The 26,068-nt window shown below is 39.5% G+C and overlaps 1 protein-coding gene across 5 annotated transcripts in view; it reads left to right on the top strand.

Moving 5' to 3' along the window:
- The window catches only part of osbpl1a (oxysterol binding protein-like 1A), a 105,443-nt gene extending 81,894 nt beyond the window's left edge, over positions 1-23,549 (top strand). For 4 of the 5 annotated variants that reach the window (XM_034180456.1, XM_034180454.1, XM_034180453.1 and 1 more), the window contains 10 exons: positions 634-731; positions 832-1,014; positions 1,818-1,925; positions 2,146-2,235; positions 5,337-5,463; positions 10,458-10,571; positions 11,684-11,807; positions 11,891-11,981; positions 14,632-14,652; positions 22,034-23,549. In XM_034180456.1, coding sequence (XP_034036347.1) covers positions 634-731; positions 832-1,014; positions 1,818-1,925; positions 2,146-2,235; positions 5,337-5,463; positions 10,458-10,571; positions 11,684-11,807; positions 11,891-11,981; positions 14,632-14,652; positions 22,034-22,136 — 1,059 coding nt within the window. In that variant the 3' untranslated portion in view covers positions 22,137-23,549. The remainder of the gene's footprint in view (positions 1-633; positions 732-831; positions 1,015-1,817; positions 1,926-2,145; positions 2,236-5,336; positions 5,464-10,457; positions 10,572-11,683; positions 11,808-11,890; positions 11,982-14,631; positions 14,653-22,033) is intronic. The other variant, XM_034180455.1, reaches the window with a different exon arrangement.
- Positions 23,550-26,068: the final 2,519 nt, after the last annotated feature.

Here is a 26,068-nt window from a genome sequence, read left to right as displayed (position 1 = left end):
GTTATACGTATGTGTTACCCCAGACTTCAGTACAATAGCTGAAGTATTAAATTATTAAATAATATAAAAATAATATTAAATATATTTCTAAAAATGTATTGTCAGTTTTACAGTATAAAACTGTTGTAATTTGCTAAAAAACAAATAAATTAAAGGAGAATGGGGTGAAAGGCAGCCTTAAACTGGAGATGATCTCTTTGGGAAGCAAGTACACAAAGTGCTTGCACAATTCTATCACAAAAAGGATCCATGTATCAGTCATTTATTTGTTTTTTTCAATATGGAAAACAAAAATTTGAAAAAAGAAAAAAAATGTTTTTTTATTCCATTACACAGATTGCTAAGTAACAACTGCATTTAAATTCTACCAATATGGAGTGGAGTATTTTCTTTTTTTACAGTGTACTCATGTCCTGTCATCTTTTTTTTCTTTCTTAAAAAATAAACTTTTTAAATAAAACATAAAAACTTCAAAATGTGTAAATGATTGTTATAAGTGTAGTAACCCATCTTGAATATCCTTACATGTCACATAACATTATGGATTTATAAGTTAGCTGTTACATAATATTTAGACTGGATTTGACCTTGGAGTTTATTGTAACATTATTTGTGTTTACCTGTTATGTTTAGTGCATAGCTGCATTTGCCGTATCTGCTGTGGCATCGCAGTGGGAGCGGACCGGTAAACCCTTCAACCCCCTGCTGGGAGAAACCTATGAACTGGTCAGGTGAGTGGGACTGTGCAGTTTTTATACATCCAAATGAAACATGAACTTTGTCGACCAAGTTCACATCACAGCTGTGTTCCTGTCTCACTGCTGCTCTCAGAGAGGATCTGGGCTTCAGGTTGATATCAGAACAGGTCAGCCACCACCCTCCAGTCAGCGCCTTCCATGCTGAGGGGCTGCAGCAGGACTTTGTGTTTCATGGATCCATCTACCCTAAGCTGAAGTTCTGGGGCAAGAGTGTGGAAGCAGAGCCAAAAGGCATCATCACACTGGAGCTGCCCAAGTAAATACTTACAGCTGATGAAGAAACAGTATTCTTGTTCTCCTGGAGTAAAACCTGATGACTCTATACATGGATCAGTGTTTGAGCTCCATTCAGTTGTTGACAGTTTGGTATGAGTCCATATTTCTTGATTCTTCATAACAGTTGCTGGATTGACTGTCACAGCAAAACATCCACCAGGTCAAATCGACTCAGGAGCACATTTATTTCATGTAAATTAACAGGATTAGTTGTTGGAATTGAAATTACATGGTTTCAGGAAAACCTCCCAAACCATGGCTAGCTGTTGTGATCAGTCCATTCATAAATTCATATGCAGAGACTATGGCGTGATCATGGAAATCCTTTGGTGCACCCTGATTCATTAGTTTAAAAGTGGTCCCCTTTCTGCCAAGAAGGAATCGTTTTATTCATTTATTGTCCCCCTTGTATGAAATACAGAGTGTATAGTGATCAACATGTCCATCCGTCTGGGTATTTTTGCTTCTTAGCATATCTCAAGAACCAGTTGAGCAATTTCATTCACATTTAGCATCTAGCACCATAATCACCTGCTGATTTTTCAACTACGTCTACCTTCACCTTTTGTGCTTTACTGCATGCACAACTGTGCAATTTATCTTGTGCAATAATTTTACTGTATCTATACATACTTATGGTCACTATATTCTATTTGTCAGGTAATCTGTTCACATCAGTATTTATGCACCCACCAGCAAACATCGCAAAATACTTTAGTTACCTTTCTTGAATGTAAATATTTACATTAATATATCTTAGCTCCATTTTTTGTGTAATTTCAGGTACAATGAAGCCTACACATGGACAAATCCTACATGCTGTGTACACAACATCATTGTGGGCCAGCTGTGGATTGAACAGTATGGAAATGTGGAGGTGATTAATCACAGGTACGTCGGCAGGCAGTAACTAACATGTTTTACATTCCTATACATACAAAAACTATGTTTGGCATACATGGCTATAAATGACAAATTATGAAGTTAAGAAAATCTCTAAACGGTTATTGATGTAGTTTAATCGAAAATTAGAAGAATGGATTTGGTAAATGAAGAAGGAAGAGATTAAGCCCCCCCCCCCCCCTTTTTTTTGTTTTTGTTTTTGTTTTAGGACTGGTGAACGATGTTGTCTGAATTTCAAACCATGTGGCCTTTTTGGCAAAGAACTGCACAAGGTTGAGGGATATATTCTGGATAAAAGGTACAATTCACACTGATGCACTGTGTTCAGAAATTATTTTAAGGAGGTTATAATATAGTTTTCAGCAATCTAATAGCTCAACAGGTGTTCATAAACAGATAATAGACTGTTACTAAAAGTACACCATAGATACTTAAGTCTCTCTTTTGGCTTTCCCTCAAGTTTGAGCATGATTTTCTTCCATTGTCATCAGTATGAAAATAATGTATTGTTTTTAAAAAAAAAATGACATTTTGAGGTCTCCAACATATGACAGGCTTCTCTGCATGTTGATTTAAAGCCACGCCCTGTTTGAAAGAAAGCGGCATGAGCAGTAGGCATGTGTCTGTGCAAACAGAAGTTACAATGTGTACTTCTGTAATACAGTGAGGAAAATAAGTATTTGAACACCCTGCGATTTTGCAAGTTCTCCCACTTAGAAATCATGGAGGGGTCTGAAATTTTCATCTTAGGTGCATGTCCACTGTGAGAGACATAATCTAAAAAAAAAAATCCGGAAATCACAATGTATGATTTTTTTAATAATTTATTTGTATGTTACTGCTGCAAATAAGTATTTGAACACCTGTGAAAATCAATGTTAATATTTGGTACAGTAGCCTTTGTTTGCAATTACAGAGGTCAAACATTTCCTGTAGTTCTTGACCAAGTTTTCACACACTGCAGCAGGGATTTTGGTCCACTCCTCCATACAGATCTTTCAGGTTTGGAGTTTCAGCACCCTCCAAAGATTTTTTATTGAGTTCAGGTCTAGAGACTGGCCAGGCCACTCCAGGACCTTGAAATGCTTCTTACGGAGCCCCTCCTTAGTTGCCCTGGCTGTGTGTTTGGGGTCATTGTCATGCTGGAAAACCCAGCCATGACCCATCTTCAATGCTCTTACTGAGGGAAGGAGGTTGTTTGACAAAATCTCGCAATACATGACCCCATCCATCCTCCCTTCAATACGGTGCAGTCGTCCTGTCCCCTTTGCAGAAGAGCACCCCCAGAGTATGATGTTTCCACCCTCATGCTTCATGGTTGGGATGGTTTTCTTGGGGTCGTTCTCATCCTCTAAACATGGTAAGTGGAGTTGATTCCAAAAAGCTCTATTCTGGTCTCATCTGACCACATGACCTTCTCCCTTGCCTCCTCTGGATCATCCAGATGGTCACTGGTGAACTTCAAATGGGCCTGGATATGTGCTGGCTTGAGCAGGGGGACCTTGCTACTCTGCAGGATTTTAAACCATGACAGCATCATGTGTTACTCATGTAATCTTTGTGACTGTGGTCCCAGCTCTCTTCAGGTCATTGACCAGGTCCTCCTGTGTAGTTCTGAGCTTTCTCAGAATCATCCTTACCCCACAAAGTGAGATCTTGCATGGAATCCCAGACTGAGGGAGATTGACAGTCATCTTGTGTTTCTTCCACTTTCTAATAAATAATCATTACAGTTGTTGTCTTCTACCAAGCTGCTTGCCTGTTGTCCTGTAGTCCATCCCAGCCTTGTGCAGGTTGACAGTTTTGTCCCTGGTGTCCTTAGACAGCTCTTTGGTCTTGGCTATGGTGGACAGGTTGGAGTGTGATTGATTGAGTGTGTGAACAGGTGTCTTTTATACAGGTAACAAGTTCAAACAGGTGCAATTAATACAGGTAAAGAGTGCAGAATAAGAGGGCTTCTTAAAGAAAAATTAACAGGTCTGTGAGAGCCAGAATTCTTGCTGGTTGGTAGGTGTTCAAATACTTATTTGCAGCAGTAACATACAGTAGTGTTCAGAATTATAGTGCTATGTGACTAAAAAGATTAATCCAGGTTTTGAGTATATTTCTTATTGTTACATGGGAAACAAGGTACCAGTAGATTCAGTAGATTCTCACAAATCCAACAAGACCAAGCATTCATGATATGCACACTCTTAAGGCTATGAAATTGGGCTATTAGTAAAAAAAAGTAGAAAAGGGGGTGTTCACAATAATAGTAGCATCTGCTGTTGACGCTACAAACTCAAAACTATTATGCTCAACCTGCTTTTTTAGCAATCCTTTAGCAATGATTAAGGTTAGATTTCATCAATATTTAACAGTTAACCTTTGGAAAAGTTGATTTGGCACAATATGATAACTTTAAATTGACCTTAAATGAAGAATAAACACTTCACACATTTAATAATAATTGCCTTTACTACATCTGTTAAATGGAATCAGTGTTTAGTGCACACAAAAGTTCAATTTCAGTTTCAGTTTATTTTAATTTATATACCACTAAATCACAACAAAGTTGCCTCAAGGCACTTCACACAAGTAAGGTCTAACCTTACCAACCCCCAGAGCAGCAGTGGTAAGGAAAAACTCCCTCTGATGATTTGAGTAAGAAACCTCAAGCAGACCAGACTCAAAGGGGTGACCCTCTGCTTGGGCCATACTACTGACACAATTTACAAAACAATTCACAAAACGAATATACAGGAATATTTTGCTAGCACACAGGACAGGAGGGTTATAGAAACAGACACCACACCCATCTCTGGATGGAGCTGCACTTCAAACAAAGAGAAAAAAACAGAATCAAGGAATCAGAAAGACAACAAATACAGTATAATTTGTCAGAATTAAGCAACAAGAAAAACTGAAGAAATACTAAGGTGATCGCCGGCCACTAGTGCTAAGCTTCACTAAAAGACCCAGACTTTAGATAAAATTGAGGCCGCGGCCCACTCCATTTAATAATAAAATTAATTTAAAAGAGTAAAATGCATAATACCATACTATGCCAGTATGCTAGCCATACGAAAGGGAAAATAGGTGCGTCTTATGTCTGGACTTGAAAGTCTCCACAGAATCTGACTGTTTTATTGATGCAGAGAGGTCATTCCACAGAACAGGGGCACGATAAGAGAAAGCTCTGTGACCCGCAGACTTTTTATTCACCTGTCAGTTTGTTTTTTTAAGATGTGGAAGCTTTCTTATTAGAAGTGCCTGTAATCTGTTGTGAAGGCAGTCTGTGTGTGTGTGTGTGTGTGTGTGTGTGTGTGTGTGTGTGTGTGTGTGTGTGTGTGTGTGTGTGTGTGTGTGTGTGTGTGTGTGTGTGTGTGTGTGTGTGTGTGTGTGTGTGTTGCTCAGCAAAAGGAAGCTGTGCGTGCTCTACGGCAAGTGGACAGAGTGCCTGTACATCATCGATCCTGCTGACTTTGAAGCACATAAGAGAAATGATAAGAAAGCAGCAGAAGAAAAGAAAGCCAGCAAACCGGTATGAAGTGTCACCTGTTTTACTGGAGCACTCTGCTTTAGAATCCTGGTTCTCAGTGACCCTTGCTCTGAACATTTCCCAGCATTCTCACCTGATTGACTAATTCTGGTGTGTGCTCACTCCTGATTAGCTCACTGAGGTAATCACCTGTGGCAGAAACAGGACATGTTCAGGAAAGGGGTCCCTCAGGACTAGGATTGAAAACCACTCTGGTGCACATATATTTTTGTTTGTTACACCATCACAGTGGACTTGAAGCTAATCTGGCCTTGTCTCCCATGTGCTTTCTGGCAAACTGCAGCTGAAATTTGACATCTTTTTTTTTTTTTTAAGAAATGTGTTACCTGTTCCAGTCCACCATGAAACTGGTGATGCTACAGGCAAAAGTTGCTTTACACAGCTTCTCCAGTCACAGTCACTGAAGGTGTTTTGTTGGCTTCCATCACTACTCTCCTTCTTACACAGTCACTCAGTTTTTGATAAGTGCCTCCTCCAAACAGATTCATCATACTGTACTATATTCTTCACATTTCTTAGTAATTGATGAAAATGAGGGCAACATGGTGGCTTACTGTTGCCTTGTGGGAGAAGTTCCAGGGTTTACTCCGCTTCCCCAGTGATCGCTGGCTTAAGCCACTCTTCAGTGGTCCATAATCCTCTTTTCATATGAACGTGTATTTTATTTTACATTTTATTTGCAAATCAATGTCCCAGAGTCTGGAGGAAGAGTGGAGAGGCACAGAATCCAAGTTGCTTAAATGCCAGTTCCAGTAAGTATCCACAGTCAGTGATGATTTGGGGTGCCAAGTCATCTGCTGGTGATGGTACACTGTGTTTCATGAAGTCCAAGGTCAACACAGCAATCTAACCAGGATATTTTGGAGGACTTTGTGTTACCATCTGCTGACCAGCTTTATGGAAATGCTGATTTCCTTTTCAGCAGGACGTGGCACCTGCCCAGAGTATCCAGCAGCCCCCCCCCCCCCCAACAAAAGTTTTAAAATCACCACTCACTGATTTTCTCAAAAACATTTTAGTAACCCCCCAACAAGGGCAAAAAATGTAATTTTTCACACCTTTCAGTTTATTACTGAAAAACTGTTCAGTAACGCTGTAATAACTTTCTAATTTCACATAAAGATTCTTTGACAGGTTGCCTACATGGGACAAAAAAACTTTGTCCTTGAATCATTTTAAGAGGCCCCCAAATGACATTTTGTACATTTCTCAATTAATAGTTGAAAAACTGCTCAGTAAAATGTTATTTTATGATTATTGTTATTATTATTATTATTATTATTATTTAAGTTGATTCTGCATATACGAGGTCTGTGAGAAAAGTAACCGACCTTTTTATTTTATGCAAAAAATATATGGATTTGATTCATATGTTTTTACGTCAGCCAAGCTTGAACCTTCGTGCGCATGCGTGAGTTTTTTCACGTCTGTCGGTTGCGTCATTCACCTGTGGGCAGGCTTTGAGTGAGCACTGGTCCACCCCTCTCATCATTTTTTCATTGCGAGGAAATGGCGGAATGATTTGGGCTTTGTTCCATTAGAATTTTTTCAGAAACTGTTAGAGACAGGCAGCTGGAAACCATTCGGATAATTCACATGGCTTTCGGTGAAAATTTTATGGGCTTCACAGAGATTAAGGAGTGTTACTACAGCTTTAAGGATGGCCCACAATGGCGCACCGCGCTCCGAGCCACGATCGACAGGCTGAAATGACCATTTCATTTCTAAACGGATGGCTGTATGGATCCGGGACCATTGTGTGCAATTTCTCTGGTTATCACAAGAGCTAGACATCAGCCATTTTCCGGCAGATTTCACTTTTAACAAGAGATTTTGTCATGGAAAGCCGCGCGGAGGCTTCGCGTGTCATGACGGAGCCGCTGATGGAGCGAGACAAAGAACGCCTCCATTTTGGAGTGTCAGAGGACAAGTTGGGACATGCCTATCTCGGCTTTCAGTGGCTTACCAGTCGAGTGAGTATAAGAGAAATTGTGGAGAGCTGGGCATGTGCCAACTTGTCCTCTGACACTCCAAAACGGAGGTGTTCTTTGTCTCGCTCCATCAGCGGCTCCGTCATGACGCGCAAAGCCTCCGCGCGGCTTTCCATGACAAAATCGCATTAAAAATGAAATCTGCTGGAAAATGGCTGATGTCCAGCTCTTGTGATAACCAGAGAAATTGCACATGATGGTCCCGGATCCATACAGACATCCGTTTAGAAATGAAATGGTCGTTTCATCCTGTCGATAGCGGCTCGGAGCGCAGCGCGCCCTCAGCCGCTGTGGGCATCCTTAAAGTAGACCTGCATTGAAATAAATGTGGTCAGATTTCAGAAAGAAATAGCTGATATGTATTTATAAGACCCTTGTGAATGCAGTAAAGTAAATCTGTAAGCCCAAATTTGTAATTCAGCTGAGAAATCTTCGTTTAAAAATGACAAATTTGCAGCTAAAATTTAGCCCTCTGTGAAAACAGTTTGTACAGCCGTATCATTTCCATGACGTCAGGGACAAGACGACGCGCTCCCGCCTTCAGTCCGATCCCGCATTGAAATTGATTTTATCTGTTAGTAATGTTACTTATACACATCCTGGTTTCAACATCCAAAAGTAATCTGTAATGAATGTGAGATACAGATCTGTGTGCTCAGATCAGCAACGACATCGACAGCGGGCACCGTTCTTCCTCTCCCGCTCTCTGCCTCCGCTACGCTCGCTGTTTTAATGCGAAGCGGCCGGTACACCTGTTGCTGCAAGGACAGACTTCTTGTGGCAAAATCCACAGCACCCCACGTCTCGGCAATCGGAGCCCCAGAGCTCCATGGACGCTGAGAGAGGTTTATATATTTTTAATGACTGGGATTCTTTGCGGGTCTCGCCTCCATATCCCGCGATGGTACCGGAGGCGAAAGACAGTAGATTTTCATTGCGACACCACTCAATCAAACGGGCGTATGAAAAAGTCCCCCAAAATAATTTTCAAGCACAAATAAAAGAAATGTGTACTCACCAAACGTGCCACAAGACAATATGAAGTTTTAAAAAAAGCAGATCCTTCCGTATAAGACAAGAAAAAGGTGCAGATGCAAACTGACGTAAATCCACAAATTACAACTGGCGCAATGCATGCTGGGAGAGGGTCTTGTCCGTGACGTCTCGGCAGCGTCCATGATGAGAGGGACAATTTGCGGAGGGCTAAATGTTAGCTGTAAATTTGTCATTTTCAAATGAAGATTTCTCCGTTGAATGACAGATCTGGGCTTCCAGATTTACTTTACTACATTCAGAAGGATCTCATGTGTAAATGTAAGTCATTTTTTGTTCAAAAAATCTGACTGCATTTTTTTCAATGCAGGTCTCCTTTAAAGCTGTAGTAACACTCCTTAATCTCTGTGAAGCCCATAAAATTTTCACCGAAAGCCATGTGAATTTTCCGAATGGTTTCCAGCTGCCTGTCTCTAACAGTTTCTGAAAAAATTCTGATGGAACAAAGCCCAAATCATTCCGCCATTTCCTTGCAATGAAAAAATGACGAGAGGGGTGGACCAGTGCTCACTCAAAGCCTGCCCACAGGCGAATGACGCAACCGACAGGCGTGAAAAAACTCACGCATGCGCACGGAGGGTCAAGCTTGGCTGACGTAAAAACATATGAATCAAATCCATATATTTTTTACATAAAATAAAAAGGTTGGATACTTTTCTCACAGACATGAGGTCTGTGAGAAAAGTATCCAACCTTTTTTTTTTTGCAAAAACCTGATGGATTTGAATCAAGCGTGCTTGCATGAGCCAATCTTGAACCTTCATGCGCATGCGTGAATTTTTTCATTCCTGCCGATTGCGTCATTTGCTGGTAAGCAGCATTTGTGTGAGGTCGTGTGTAGTGCTCTCGGCGGATTTTCATTGCAAGGAAAATGATGGAACGACTGGAGCAGCGCGACTGCATCAAATTTTGCCAGAAACTGGGCGACAGCCAGGTGGAAACCATTTGGAAGATTCAGACGGCTTTCGGTGACGATGATATGGGCATCAGATGGTTTTGTAGAGCACTACACACGACATCACACAAATGCTGCTTGCCAGCAAATGACGCAATCGACAGGCGTGAAAAAATTCACGCATGCGCACAAAGGTTCAAGGTTGGCTCATGCAAGCACACTTGATTCAAATCCATCAGGTTTTTGCAAAAAAAAAAAAAAAAAAGGTCAGATACTTTTCTAACAGACCTCATACATTATTTGAATCAGTGTCTACCTACACAAAGATTTACACCGACCTTGAATCAATAATGCCACTTTTCCCATATTTGGTCAAAATTACTCTTTGTCTAAACAACTTTGGGGTCTCTTGACCCTATTTTTGTATATGGGTCTGTCTGTGGTCAGTTAATGTCCTAAATATCAGATTTTTTGACATTTCATTACATTGTGACCATTGTGATGCTCCTGTCTGTTTTTCTAAGTAATAACACTGGCATTTCATGTGATTGATGTATTTATTTGTTTTTTAATCATCTTATTTTACAATTACTTATTTGTACAGTTATTTACAACTTGTTTATAATTCATTTTTAGTCTTTCTTTCTTTGATTTAAATACAGTGTGGTTTTCATTTTTGCCCTGACTGAAGATACTGTGTGCACACCTTTAGTGTTCATTATGAGTTTTGTCAACAGGAAAAACTTGTTAATTTTCTGTGTTTGTTACAGTGCTGAAGGAGTTTCTGGATAATCTTATTTATTTAGTCTTCCACAGCAAGATGTGGTAATTTTAATCAGTTTCATTGGAAAGTCTGTCAATCATGCATGTTGTAGGTGTTAGAATTAAAATCACTTTTCTGTTGCTTCACAGCACTTTGATGTGTGCTGTGCAATTAAAGTTTATTATTGTTGTCACAAACGGTATCCTGCAGAGAATGTGATTACCGTACATATTATTTTCAGTTCTACTAGCTGAGTTAATTGATGATATTTTAGAGTTGCAGTGAGGATCCCGATCATATTCCTTTTCCGAGCACAGACACTGTGGAAGTAATTCCTGGCAGCCAGCAGCTGTGGAGAATCGCACCCAGACCGCCCAACTCTGCCCAGGTCATACCAGCTATTGTAGCATTTTGTATCAAAACACTGGGCCTCTTGCAAGAACAACTGAGTTTTGCTATAGGTACAAACAAAATCTACAAGTGAATTAGACATGTAGTAGGAGTTGCGCAGTTTTCAGTAATTTATTGTGTATTTCAATACGTTGAAGTAGTGGACTTTGAAAGTCCCACATAAATTACACATCATAATTAATTTGACATTATTTAATTGCAGTTGTACACTGAAAAAAGAGAATCATTGAACCAACTTAAATTCATTGCTTCAGTTGATAACATTTAAATGAATTAAGTTGTTTGAACTTAAGTTTGTAAGATCTAACTTATTAGCTTAAGTTCAAACAACGTAATTCATTTAGATGTTACCAATTGAACCAACATTGTAAGTTGGTTCTTTTTTCATTGTAATATATCTACACTGTTTGCAGAATTATTAAGCTAGTTTTGTTCCTGAGGATTCATTTTATTGTTGAACAAATACTGTTTTGAGTCCATCCAAAATGTTAATAAACCTCAAACCTTTAACAAAGGAAAAGTGAATTTATTCCTTCATTAGTCCAACAATGAGGAAATGGAACAATCCCAAAACTCACTCAATGTGTAGAAGTCCCCTTTGCCATGGGGACATGCACATGAACAACCTACTGGCTCCCAGAGGCGCACAAATGTTCCAAACAGGCATTCCGGGCAAACCACCACCAACCTATGTTAAATGACCCCCCCCCCCCCCCCCCAATCTCCAAAGCCATATCTTGATTGGGCACTGCTGATATTTACAGTATGGGTGGGGCGCATTGTCCTATATGGTATTCTCAGCCATTATTTATGCAAATTCACCATGTGCATGGATGAGTGTGAGGTTTATGCACAGAGGGCATTCAACAATTACATAATTTATGCAATAATCTGGAGTTAATGAGCATTTCCTGAATTGTGTGCATGTCGGGGTGGTGGGGGGAGGGGGTGCACGGGGAACCATTTTTATGAGCCCTTTGTCCTTAAAGTTTAGACAAATTTCTGGAAATGTTCTTGCACGGGGCCCGCTGTATTTACCATGTGTGTGATGTGTTTTAATATTGACACTGACTCTGATGTTAACCACAGATGTACAGCTTCACATCATTTGCGATGCAGCTGAACGAGCTGCATAAGGAGATCGAGGGAGTTATTCCTCAAACTGACTGCAGGCTCAGACCAGACATACGAGCCATGGAGAACGGAGACATCGGTAACGATGCTCAGTGCCCACATCTGGAAGTGAATTCCCTTTTCTGATTCTCTGAAACTCAATACTGTCCACTGTGCCAATAGATCTGGCCAGCGAGGAGAAGAAAAGGCTGGAAGAAAAACAGAGAGGTGCTCGCAAAAACCGCGCAAAATGTGATGAGGAGTGGAAGACCAGGTGAGATGAGAAAAATATCTCTCCTCTAAACTGCTTGAATCAGGGTGTCACGTAATATTCAAATATATGTGAAATTCTTTTTATTTCTACCACTGTTTGGTGTCTTCAGCTGATGTGGCCCCTTCACACGTAACATACATGACACATAACGAAGTTGGGCTAAAGACGCAGAAAACGGCCAAAAATCCACAAACAAAAAAACAAAATGGGGAACCGCAAAAATTTCGCCTGCTGTCGGGAGGGACACGCGGTCAGACAGTTGTGCACGATACCACTGCGACGGTTCCTTCTACACTCATGTTCGCGCGCACGAACACAGTGCGAGCACGTGGAAAGTCGCGCACACAGCAGCGGAGCAAAAAAATGTAAAAACACCATAATTTATAATACGTAATTCCTGTTATAAAGAGTGGACTTAGACGTACACCAGGAAGTAATGAAATGACGTGGATTACTCTTCTTCCTTTTATGTTTTACATGAATTACCCTGAAGAGCTGGCATGGTGTGTCCAGCATGCAGTGATCTGCTGGTAACTGCATTGCAAATGTGATATGTAGTTTAATTATTACAATGCGGGGAAATCCCGCAGTTACACGCAGCTCGCGGTGACGTCCAGCATTGTGGTGCGCTGATGCGGTGATCAGCTAACAGGCAGTATGTGTTTTAATTTATTTCCACGCGAGGACGGCATGCTGACATCTGCGCCTCACAGTAAAGTTATGCCAGGTCATATTCTACAAGCCACTACAGGTGTTCTCCAGTTGTGACTTGCAAGCACAGATATCTGAACAGCTGCAGGTCACAGGAACACACCTACATTTGTCTGCAGCCCTCGTCAGCTCACAGAAAAAAGGCTCACTCTGTTCCTTTTTTCTGTGATTTTTATTGTTGTATGCATTATTTAATTTTGTCCTACATCTGTCTGATGTCTGTGTTTCTAATTTAACTCTTTGCGTGCACGGTCAGGTCTGATAGTCGGCGGTCAGCTGACAGGCGCTGTATGTCCACAGCAAAGTGTATTAGCAAAGTGAATGAACACATGAAGAATTTATGGCTTTACCCTTATTTGTTGTATTTAATTTCCACTCTGTCTATCATGTAAATTACAGTTTACATGGTGGAAGTGACATCAGCCTGCCTAGCCAGCTCATTAATTTCACACCGTGCCGTGCACGCACAGACGCTCGCCGGTCCTCATGTGATCAGCTGAGTTGCAGTACACAGCAGTCAGCTGTTCCAGCTGTGCACTGCGCTGGACAGCGATCGCACTCAGCCACAATGTCGGGTCATGGTGTGTGTGGGGGGGGGACATTCCACAAGCCATTTGTGTTGGGGGAGCACACACCACACTCTTCAGTTTCAATTTATTTTCATTTATATAGTGCCAAATAATGACAAAGTTGCCTCAAGGCGCTTCACACAAGTAAGGTCTAACCTTACCAACCCAAGCAAGCACACAGGCGACAGTGGTAAGGAAAAACTCTGATGATTTGAGGAAGAAACCTCAAGCAGACCAGACTCAAAGGGGTGGCCCTCTGCTTGGGGCATGCTGCTGACACAATTTACAAAACAATTCACAAAACAAATATACAGGAAATGTTGCCGGTGCACAGGACAGGAGGGTTATAGAAACAGATGCCACGTGCATCTCTGGATGGAGCCGCACCTCAAACAGAGAGAATAAAAAAAAAATCAGGCATCGGAAAGACAACAAAATAATTAGTCAGCATTAAGCAACAAGAAAAACAGAAGAAATACTAAGGTGATTGCCGGCCACTAGCCCTATGCTTCACTAAAAGACCCAGACTTTAGATAAAGTTGAGGCCGCGGCCCACTCCATTTACTAATAAAATGAATTTAAAAGAGTAAAAAGCATAGTAACATACTATGTCAGTATGCTCGCCATACGAAAGGGAAAATAAGTCTTTAGTATTACATGGCATTTGTGTGTGTGTGTGTGTGTGTGTGTGTGTGTGTGTGTGTGTGTGTGTGTGTGTGTGTGTGTGTGTGTGTGTGTGTGTGTGTGTGTGTGTGTGTGTGTGTGTGTGTGTGTGTGTGTGTGTGTGTGTGTGTGTGTGTGTGTGTGTGTGTGTGTGTGTTGTGGGTGTTCGTCACAGTCACACCCATGTGTGTTGCTTGGTAATGGTGCACTCGTGTTGCACTTAGACAATTTTCACAGGCAGCTCGAATGTGGTCATCTGCACTCCACTATCGTGCGGTGAGCGCAAATAGCCCCACCTTTTCTAAGTGTCCAGCGAGTGGTGTTGGATGTTCATGTGTGGCACCTGGAATTTGGCTGACACCTGCCAAGAGGGGGTCGAATGGGCACTCACAGGGCACTCGCTGTCTTTTGGTCGCTGGTATGCGCGAATGGTTGTGGTGACAGCTGTACGAGGCGTTTGAGGCAGCTCCGATTTTTTACGAGTGGCATGCAATTCCTTCTTTGTGCGCTAGTCGGCTTCAATCATGTTATGTGTGAAGGGGCCCTAAAATTAAACCTGTGCTGGAGTTTTCAATGTGAAATTTCTGTCTTTAGTTTAGTGGAGGGGAGGGGGTTTGTCTGTTTGTTTTTAATTTCATAATTTGGTTGGTTTGAGATGCTAAAGTTAACTCTGTATTTTTCTGCTGCTTCCTCATTTTGGTGTAAAGGAATCCTGCCCTCGGCCCAAGGTTAGAACTTCCTGCTGTTTGACTCACTGTGTGATCATGGAACTCAATTTCGTTGTTTTTGCCCTACCTACTGTACATATGCACTTGGGTCCAAATATATTTCAGTGACAGGTTTTGTCATTTGAGTTGTCAATCAAAACATATTAGCGTTTAAAGAAAATAATGTCTATGAGCTTTGAATGTGGATTGCAGCTTTAATTTCAGTGTAATTAAATCCTAATCAGGTAAATGATTTAGGAATGCCATCACTGTGGGTGTGGTCCACTGTTTTGGGGGAACGAAAGAAAAAATACATCAATATTTAGTAGAGCCTCCTTTTGCAGAGACAACAGCCTCTAAATGCTTCCTATAGGTTCCATTGAGAGTTTGGATTCTGGTTGAAGGTATTTTGGACCATTCGTTTTTACATAACATCTCCAGTTCAGTCAGGTTTGTTGGTTTCCGAGCATGGACAGCCCATTTAAAATCAAACCACAGATTTTCAATAATATTCAGGTCTGGGGACTGAGATGGCCATTCCAGAACATTGTACTTGTTCCTCTGCATCAACGACTTATTAGATTTTGAGTAGTGTTTAGGGTTGTTGTCTTGTTGAAAGATCCAGCGCGACTTCCAATAGCGAGCGAGACAAGATGGCAGCATAACTCAGAGTGCCCGATAGCAAAGTTCAGAAAAAGACCCCATATTCAAGACCAGCGTGGTTTTCTTTTAGCCAAATTCATCTGGAATGAAAGGGGGTAAGTGGACCAGAATTTGTGCAAAGCATGAAACACGACAACAAGAGGAGGAAATGGAAAACCCCGAACAGCAATGTGAAGGTGCGGATAGCATTAGCAACAAGCTAAAAGAGATTCAAATGGAACTACAAATATTCCGCACAGAGAATAAGCAAGACTTCCAGAAAATCCGTGAAGAACTGAGAGAAGACATGAAAATTGAGATGGCGGCTTTAAAAACTGAAATATACCAGAGTGTTACAGCAAATACCGAACGAGCTAATGCACTGGAAAACAAGCTAAGCGAGGCTGAGGCACGTATCGGGGAGGCTGAGACGCTGACCGCAGCCATGAAGGACGCTTTAACCAAAGTGATCGCAAACAACAGGATAATGCAACATAAACTGACAGATCTGGAAGGAAGAGCATGATGAAATAATATCCGCATTTACAACATCAAAGAGGGGACTGAAAAAGATTCAGTGTTACAGTTTGCTGATAAGCTGCTGAAGAAATCACTTCAGAGACTGCGTGTTTCGCCACCAAGGAGGGGCCCTCCACGAAGAGAATCTCCCCTCAGCCTTCCAACGGGGACAAAGGGTGTGAAGAGTTCACCCTAACTTGGGAGTCAGACATTTTTTCCTTTTTATTTGTATTTTATTTGATGTTTGGTGTTTTGTTGTTGGCCATTTGTTCAGGCCGGTGTTAGACGTCTGGAGAACTACAATTCAAATATGGGGAAAGAACATGCTTTTTAATAATATTAAATTGGTGTCATTGAATGTAAATGGCTTGAATAATCCAATAAAAAGAAGTAAGGTTTTGTCTAAGCTTAAAAAAGAAAATGCCCAGGTCATACTTTTACAGGAGACACATTTGCCTTCACTAGAACATGAAAAACTCAAGAGGTTTGGATACAGAAATACATATTATAGCTCCTACAAACCTAGCCAAAAAAGAGGGGTAGTTATATTAATCACCAACTCTGTTCAATTTGATTTAGCTAAAGAGATAACTGACAAAGATGGTAGGTATGTAATAATTAAAGGTAAACTGGAAAATAGACTGGTTACCTTGGTAAACATCTATGCTCCCCAGGAGAGTTATAAGAATTTCTTTAAGACCCTATTCAACCTATTAATCTATTAATATGTGCAGGTGATTGTAACGTTGTTTTGAACCGGAATATTGATACAACCAGTACTAAAAAGTGCAAAAATCACATGACTAATTTAATGAACACAATAATACAAGAAGTGGGACTGATTGATGTATGGAGGACACTGAATCCACAAGTTAAGGACTACACACACTATTCAGTTCCCCATTCAATTTATTCTAGAATAGATTACTTTTTAATCAATGCTGAGGAAATTCATAATGTAACAGAATGTAAAATTAATGTAGCAGATGTCTCAGATCATAGTTTGATCAGTCTTAAAATCAACCTCAACAGCAGGAAAATAAATACAATATGGAGATTAAATGTGGGTATTTTAAACCAAGACGACAACATTAAAAGTATAAAGGAAGAAATCAAAAGATATATAGATGAAAATGATACAGGGGATGTGACCCCAGTCATACTCTGGGATGCACTAAAAGCAGTTTTGCGGGGAAAATTGATCGTGCTCACATCAGCACAAAAACGGGCTAGAATGGCTGCTTATGAGAGCAAAACAGAAAAACTTAAAAATCTTGAAGAGGAACACAAACGCACCAGCAACCCAGGAACTTTACAACAAATAACCACAGTCAGGAAAGAAATTGATAAAATACTAAGAGAAGAAGTTGAAAAAAAGTCAAGGTTTACACAGCAAACATACTACGAATCAGGGCCAAAAGCAGCCAAAATATTAGCCAGATGACTGCGAAAACAACAAATATCAATGACTGTAAATAAAATTAGAAATCTTGAAAATAATAACCTACAATTTAAACCAAAAGAGATAGAGAATGAGTTTAAAAAATACTATACAAAACTATATTCTCAACCTGCAGCTGCTGATCCTGAAACCATAAAACATTTTCTTGATTCACTTGACCTGCCCTCAATCGGGGAGAGCCAGAACAAACTAATCACATCACAGATCACAGACAAAGAGTTAGAGGCAGCCATTTCTAAACAAAAGGTTTCAAAATCACCAGGCAGTGATGGGTATCAATCTGAATTCTTTAAAGTATTTAGTGAAGATCTCAAACCCCTCCTCTTATCCTGCTTTAATTGGACACTAAAACATGGCATTGCCCCACCATCTTGGGGAGAGGCCATTATTACAATCTTACCCAAAGAAGGCAAAGATAAAGAGTACTGTCAAAATTTTCACCCCATTTCCCTCCTCAGTGTGGATTACAAAATTTATGCATCAATTATTTCTAAAAGACTTGAAGCATTTGTACCAGATTTAATTGAGGTAGATCAAACTGATTTCATTAGGGGGCGCCAGACACACGAGGAGTCCTCCACATTATTGATAATGCCCAAACAACTGGCACTAGCACTGTATTAATTAGTTTAGATCAAGAAAAAGCATTTGATAGTGTTAATTGGCAGTTTTTATACGAAGTATTGAGAAAATTTGGCTTTAATGATAGTTCAATTCAGTGTTTTAAGACATTATACCACAAACCTACAGCCCGAATCAAAGTGAATGGCAGCTTAACGGATAGTATTACATATACAGAGAGGAACTAAACAGGGTTGCGTTCCCTCCCCGATACTTTTTGCTCTCTACGCGGAACCTCTTGCACAGGCGGTAAGGCAAAATCCAAATTTAGAGGGTGTTAAGATAGCTGACCAGCAACACCTTATCGGATTATTTGCAGATGATGTGATTATTATTCTGCAAAATCCTGAACACTGCCTACCACATCTAATGCACCTGTTTGAAACATTTGAATACATCTCTGGTTACAAAATTAATATATCTGAGACACAAATTCTAGTATTCAATTACTCCCCTTCCCAAAAGATAAAAGATCAATATAAATTAAAGTGGAACTCTGAAACCCTGAAATATTTAGGCATAACTCTGACAAAGTCACTCTCTGAAGTTTCTGACACTAATTACAACAAAATAGAAGAAGACATTAAAAGGGATTTGAATAGATGGTCTACTTTACCTACACATTTCTACTCCAGAATACAAATAATGAAAATGAACGTTCTCCCAAGAATATTGTACTTGTTCCAGTCATTACCACTTCCTGTTTCACAAAACCGATTTAAAGCATGGGACAAAATGATTTCAAGGTTTATTTGGAATTCCAAAAAGCCAAGAATAAAATATACAACATTGCAGCTCCCCAAAAAGAAAGGGGGAATGGGTTTACCTAATTTGAAGGAATACTTTTATGCAGCTCAATTTAGATCCTTGGCGTGCTGGTGCATTCCGGACTACGAAGCACGCTGGAAGGACATTGAGGGAAAAGTGGAGGGATACAAAATTCAAATTCTCATCTCAGACAAACAGTTTATGTTATCATTAAGGGGAAAAATGAACCCAATTGTAAAATTTACTTTAGAAACATGGCACACTGCATTAGAAAAATATAAACTAAAAGAAAAATCCTTTTTACTAAAATGGTTTAGGTACAACCCAGATTTTAAGCCTGGTAAACTAGATCAAACATTTAAACAATGGGAACTAAAGGGGATAGCTGCAATTTGTACTCTTTTGAAAAATGGTAAAATGATGTCCTTCCAGCAGCTGAAAGAGAAATATGGCATGGAAAACAAGGTTTTGTTTAGGTACTTGCAAGTAAGGGACTACTGTAAAAACAATGTATATTTGACTTGTTTGATGAGTCACTAGGTATTATTGGGGTGGTGAAAGGCGCATACGAACAGAATCCATCTAAAGTAATTTCAGCTTTTTACAATTCACAGGGAGAAGGTAGAGAAGAAAGCACTCTTTACATAAAAAGGAAATGGGAAACTGAATTGGCAATAGACATTACAGATGACAACTGGTTTAAGATGTGTGAAACACAACACAGTACAACAAACTCATTGCTGTGGAGAGAATACTGTTGGAAGAATTTGACCCGTTTTTTTATTACACCTAAAATCAAGAGTGGACAAACCTCAAGCTTGCAAACATGCTGGAGGTTATGTGGGGAAACGGAGGCTAATCATACTCATATATTCTGGACATGCTTAAAAATAAGGGCTTATTGGGAACAATTCAAAACAGCTTTGACCAAAATCTTGGGATATGAAATTCCAGATACATGTCTGGTGTTGTATCTGGGAAACATAACCGAAGTGGTGAGGAATGAAGACATGTATCTCACAAAAATCATCTTAGCTGCTTCTAAAAAAGCAATCACAAAGAAATGGTTACAACCAGACCCACCCACACAACAGGACTGGATCAATATTGTGGAAAATATTTCAGGGATGGAGAAAATTACTTATAATCTTAAACTGAAAGGGGAAAAATATGACAAGCAATTTGATATTGTAATATTGTACTAAAATATCTGTCAATCTGTTATAGAAATCTGTAACTTCAGACTGTTATGTTACTGTGACTGATGTTATTGTTGAGTTAATGTTGGTATGAACCTTTAAAAACAATAAAAATAAAGTTAAAAAAAAAGAAAGATCCAGCGCAATTTCAACTTTGCCACTGATTCATGAATATTGTTCTCAAAAATCTGCTGATATTGACTGGAATCCATGTGACCCTCAACTTTAACAAGATTCCCAGTACCTGCACTGGCCACACAGCCCCACAGCATGATGGAACCACCTCCAAATTTTACTGTAGGTAGCAAGTGTTGTTCTTAGAATGTTGTGTTCTTTTTCAGCCATGCATGCCACGCCTTGTTATGTACAAATAACTCAATTTTAGTTTCATCAGTCCACAGCACCTTATTCCAAAATTAAGCTGGCTTGTCCAAATGTGTTTTAGCATACCTCAAGCGACTCTGTTTGTGGCGTATACTCAGAAAAGGCTTCCTCTGCATTACAGCATCATACAGCATCTCCTTGTGCAAAGTGCACTGTATAATTGAATGATGCACAGAGACACTATCTGCAGCAAGATCATGCTGTAGGTCTTTGGAGCAGGTCTGTGGGTTGACTATGAATGTTCTCACCATCCTTCGCTTCAGTTTATTTGAGATTTTTCTTGGCCTGCCACTTTGGGCCTTAACTAGTACTGTGCGTGTGGTCTTCCATTTCCTCACTATGTTCCTCACAGTGGAAACTGACAGCTGAAATCTCTGAGATAGCTTTTTGCATCCTCCCCCTAGACCATGATGTTGAACAATCTTTGTGTTCAGGTCATTTGAGAGTTGTTTAGAGGCTCCCATGTTGCCACTCATTAGAAGAGATGCAAAGAGGGTAAACATTTGCAAATGGTCACCTTAAATACCCTTTCTCGTGTTGGGCTTCACCTGTGTAAGGAGGTCAAGGGTCAGTGAGCTTACCAAACCAGTTTTGTGTTCCAGTAATTAGTGCTAAATGTATTCAAATCAATAAAATGACAAGGGTGCCCAAATTTATGCACCTGGCCAATTTTGTTTAAATAATTAATGTACAATTTCTGTAAATACTAGAAACTTAATTTCACTTCTCAAATGTCACTATGTTCGTCTGCTGTATGATATATTTAACTGAAATTTCTGATCCAGACAACCAATGATTTATAAAGGAAAATCATGAAAATTATCAGGGGTGCCCAAACGTTTGCATACTGCTGTACATATTATACACATACCACATTTGGTGATAATCAAGCCATTAAAAAAGAAGTTATTGTGCTCAAAAGATTTTTACTTTGACTCCCTGCACACAGTGATGTCTCGCCCGCTGGTTGCACTGTGGGGAAAAAAATGATGAACTGAGATCCAAATGCAGAGAAACATTCAAAGGACACAAGAGAATGTAAAAATGCGATTCAAGCACAGGTTTGGTACACAGGAATTAGTCCACAGAGGCAACAGTGTCCAAACGAGTAAAACGAGGTGTACAAGCAAAAGGTCATACACCAGGAATCTGTCCACCATGGCAAATAAATCCTAAACGGTGTCCAAAAATCAAACTGTCAGTTTACTAGGAAGAAAGAACATGAGATAAACACAGTCAGGCGCACGGAGCCAAAAGGACTGACTTTAAATACACAGGGAGATATGAGGGCAAATGCAGGGGCAATCAACTGAATAAGGCGGGAACAGGAAATGTAAAGCATCAGAAACAAGGACAGACATCTACCAAAATAAAACAGGAAGGTAAAAAAAAGTCCTGTAAAATGTATTCATTATACATAAACAGCGCTGTAATTCATAAACAAATCATCACTTATGGATGTAATTACGCTGAAACGTTCATAGTCATTATTTGTTTTTGAACTTGTGTTTATTCTAAATTCTGTTACAGAAAGTTTAAACTTGTAGCAGTTCTCACTGACCTTGGATGGAATAACTCAAATGTCACATTCAGTTTCTTCAGTCCATCATTCCCCTTCCTAATTAATACAGCACACGTAACAATACAAAGTACATAAAGGAAAAAAGTAAATGACAAAAACTGTCAGACCCCATAACCTTGTGAGACAGCTTGTACTTCCTGTCCTTGTCTGGCTTGTTTGAGGTGTGATGTTCTGTTTGATCTGATTGTTCTCCTGCTGAATGCTGATGCATCTCCATCTTTTCAGGTGGTTTCACCAGGGACAAAACCCCCACACCAACTCCCAGGACTGGCTCTTTTCTGGTGGATACTGGGACAGAAAATACAGCCACCTGCCAGACATTTACTAACCAATATTTCCTATACAAAAGACCCCACAACATATTCTCTCACAGAAGCTACATTTAATTCCGTTTTACTTTTTCTTTTCTTCTTTTTTATGGAATGGTGACAGGAGATAAAAAAAAAAAACCTATGCAAACATTGTACTTAAACAGTGTGGCTTTAACACGCTGATGTAAAACTGTGGATAAAATGTTTATAATTAATATTTAACAGCTACAAAATGTGCAATTGTTTGACAATGCTTTGAAATTGGTTTGTACATTGGGATAGGATTGTTTACAGTTTCTAATGTATTTTTAGTACAGCGGACATAATGTAGCTGTATTATGTCAGTAAATGGGTTATTTTTGTGTGTGTTTTGTTTTAAATGTAATCGTGTTTTGACATTATACTTGTATATATGTATTACACAGAGTAGCTCATCATTCCATTCACTTTATTGCTGAATAGTGTTAAAGTCACAAAATTACTCTGAGCTTTCTGCAGCAAGCTCAGTTAAAGGGCCCTATCTTCATTGCAAAGCAGCTCACAGCGCAGTGCAAGTGTAGTTGGTAGCATACAACTGATTTTCACACCCAGCATCCGCGTCATGTGAATAACGAGGATTGCTCTCATTTATGCTCTCGCGGGCATGTTGCTGAAAATTTAGGCCTGGTCAAGCACCGTTTTGGAGCAGTAGAGAATGATTGCACCATAGACCATCAAAACCATGTTTGCAAGTGAAGACCACAGTCGTTCTGGTATTCATGTAGAGCAATATTCACATGTGCCTTAGATAGGGGGATTCGTGACGCAAACACATTCTGCTTGTATATACAATTAAACTGAATTGAAAACAACTGTGAAAGGAAATAAAACATTTTTGGAAAAATGCAAAACTTCACTTTAGTGATTCACTGCTTCACCTCAGAGAGCTTTGGTGGTTGGTGTCTGTTGGTGCGCAGTGATGCACCAGATATTTCACCGGAAAACCACTTACGTGAGTCTTTAAATACCAATGCGCAGGTTTCCTGATACCTTCAGCTCTTAAAGGGGATAACCGATGACACTGATTTATTTCATGCTATGCCCAAAAACACACCCATGATTAAATGCACAAATAAATCCAACCCTTTTGTGCAGTTTGTTCTGTGTTGCGTTCAGATTACAAGCCCGCTAAATAGCAAAGTGGAATTGGACCCACTCTGATACCCTCCATTCACCCTTTCCCTTCATTTTCCACATTTACATGACTGTGCAAATTGATGAGAAAGGATGAATGGAGAGTATTGTGTTGCGCAACATAGATCATCAAGATAGGGCCCAAAGTTGTATTATTTTGACAGATGTATTCTGCCTCAAACAATGTGTAAAGGCACAATGTAATTTATATATTTTGTTTCAGTGCAACATAAATTTACTTTTGGAGCAACCACCTGGGTGTTTGTGTTTGGGTTAATTTCCTTTTAATTTCAGCATTAACTCTTTAATTTTGCTTTTTTTTTTTTTTTTTCATTTTTCACACATCCTACAATTTTTTATTTAAAATACAGTGTTTGTTTTTTGTGTCTTCATCAGTGTCAACACAAATTCATATTTGGAACATCACAGCATTGTTATTCCAATAAAAATCAAATGTCACACATTTCAAATAATAAAGTAGTAGATTAACTTGGTCAAGGTACTGCCTGGCACATGTCAAATTTTAACACATTTCCATGTTTATTTCTTAACATTAGCAGGCCTTCAAATTTTTAAAGGTTTTCTGCACATTGACAGAATAAAACATGCTCAGTGTTGTACATATTTGTGAAAGTATTTTATCTCTGGGTTCAACAGTTCCAACATTTAGTTGTGAAAATGTCATTATACATTTGAATGACCTTCACATACCACTGATTTTTTTATATAAACCTAAAATTTGTAAATCATTTCACACCTGAGCTTACTGTAAAAATAAATAAAATGAGCTAAAAGTTACTATTTCTATTATTGAAAGTGATCATATTACTTAATGTCAGAATCATGAAGTGAATTTTTTCCCCTACAACCACTAAAATAAAATAAAATGCATTTAAACAAACAAACAATAGAAAAAAAGTGTCATCTTGAGGTCGGCCATAATTTCAGCTCCAGGTGATAATGAATTATTCATCAGAATGTATTTTTGCTGCATTTTGCAGCTCCAGGCATTTTCAATGAGTAGATATTGACACATTCAAAAATGTTATTTACCCCAAAAGTAAATAACATTGTGAAATTTTTCCTTCACATTTAGACACCACAGATGTTTTCAGTCTTTGCAGTTCCATTTCCAGCTGAATTTTAAAATACCTCCCACTATGAGTAAATGTGATGGACGTCCTCTGGGGATAAAGAGCTTTGTTTGGCTTGAGCTCCGTTCTCTCAGCCGACAGGATGCGTTGGCACAGACAGAATCAACCGCTCAGGAAGCTGCATCAAATACAACAGACCTTCCATTAACCTTTACATTTCACACACAGCCAACAGATGGTGAGGACACAGAGACTTGAGTTCACCTTGTTGCCCCTCAATGGAGACCAGCAGACAGAGAGAATCTGTCAATGTTTGTTCATAAAACCTGATCTCGTGCAACAATTTCAACAACTTTTCTCTGTATGTTTGTTCTCCTATTCCTCCAAGGTGTTTATCTGATTTTTATGAAACTGTAGGTGGATGAAGGCTAACCATGAAATGACCTTTAAAGGGTTAGTTTTGGCAAAGATCAAGGTAATTTGTGTTAAAGGTCGAAATTATTTTCACTCTGATGTCCACCAAACATGATGGAGGTGTGTTATGAAATTGTCCAGGCTAGATCAACCATACCACAGCTCAATCATTGGGGTCAATGTCATTTGGAGTCAAAGGTCAAACTGTAAGGGGTTTTTGTTGTTTTGTTTTCTTGACTCCAATTTGCACCAAAGATGGCACACACGTAGGTAGATTTCAGAATTGCCCAGACAAGACCAAATTTGTCAAAGGTCAGTCATTGGGGTTCGGGTCATTGCGCCTGCCTGTTTGTTTATTGGTCTACTCCCAGTAAATTTTACCAATTTATGCAAAACTTGTATGTCAATGAAGGTTGACCCTGAAATTGATGTCAAGTAATTAATTTTGGCAAAGGGAATTAGTTTTTAACCTGATTTGGACCAAATGTACACACATACTGTAGGTGGATTCCAGAAGTGCCACGCCAAGGGAAGCCAGATGGTCAGTCTTTTGGGTGAAGGTGTTAATTTTGTCACCTGTTTTTTTATTAAGTCTTGCCCTTTTTAGATTTAGTCATATTTAGTCATTCACATACCACTTTTTTTTTGTAATCAGGTTTTAGTCAGCTAAAAAAGTCAGGTTATTGTCGTCTAGTTTTAGTCAAAAGAGAGGTCACCCCTCTGAGAGAACTCGGGTGACCCACTGCTTAGGCCATTCTAACAGAATTTTAGTCTCGTATTTGTCAAGACATTTTAGTCTTTGATAAAAAAAAAAAATTACATTATTTCTGATTACTATTTCAGTCAATATAAATATAGTGTTTCACAGATCTCAAATAATGACTGTTATAATGACTTGACAAAATTCACTTGTTGAATGATTGAAGGATTGTGGTGTTCTCCCTCGATATTTTAAATCTGCAAGGCTTCCTGTCAGATATAATTAGACATTTGATTTTCTTGTCAGTCATATTTAAAAAGATATCAAGCCTTTCCCTAGTACCTCGGTCAGGACAAGAAAAGATGGCAGGAGTAGTTCACGAAATAAAGCGTCCGGCTGTGGAATTGCTGCTGTCCATGGGCCAAGCAGGTTTTCGGTACCACTTAAGTTGACGAAACAACACTGAGAATCCAGCCTCTGGCCAACTCAAAAATGTAGTACAGCCATCCCAGGGTGGTAGCTGTAGCCAGCTAGGGGTCGATGAAGAATTACACAGAGGTCAAAATGT

Source organism: Thalassophryne amazonica, chromosome 10 (assembly GCF_902500255.1).
Source record: "Thalassophryne amazonica chromosome 10, fThaAma1.1, whole genome shotgun sequence".
Classification (NCBI taxonomy): domain Eukaryota; kingdom Metazoa; phylum Chordata; class Actinopteri; order Batrachoidiformes; family Batrachoididae; genus Thalassophryne; species Thalassophryne amazonica.
Note: the sequence above shows the minus strand (reverse complement) of the source record. Positions and strands in the feature narration are given on the sequence as shown.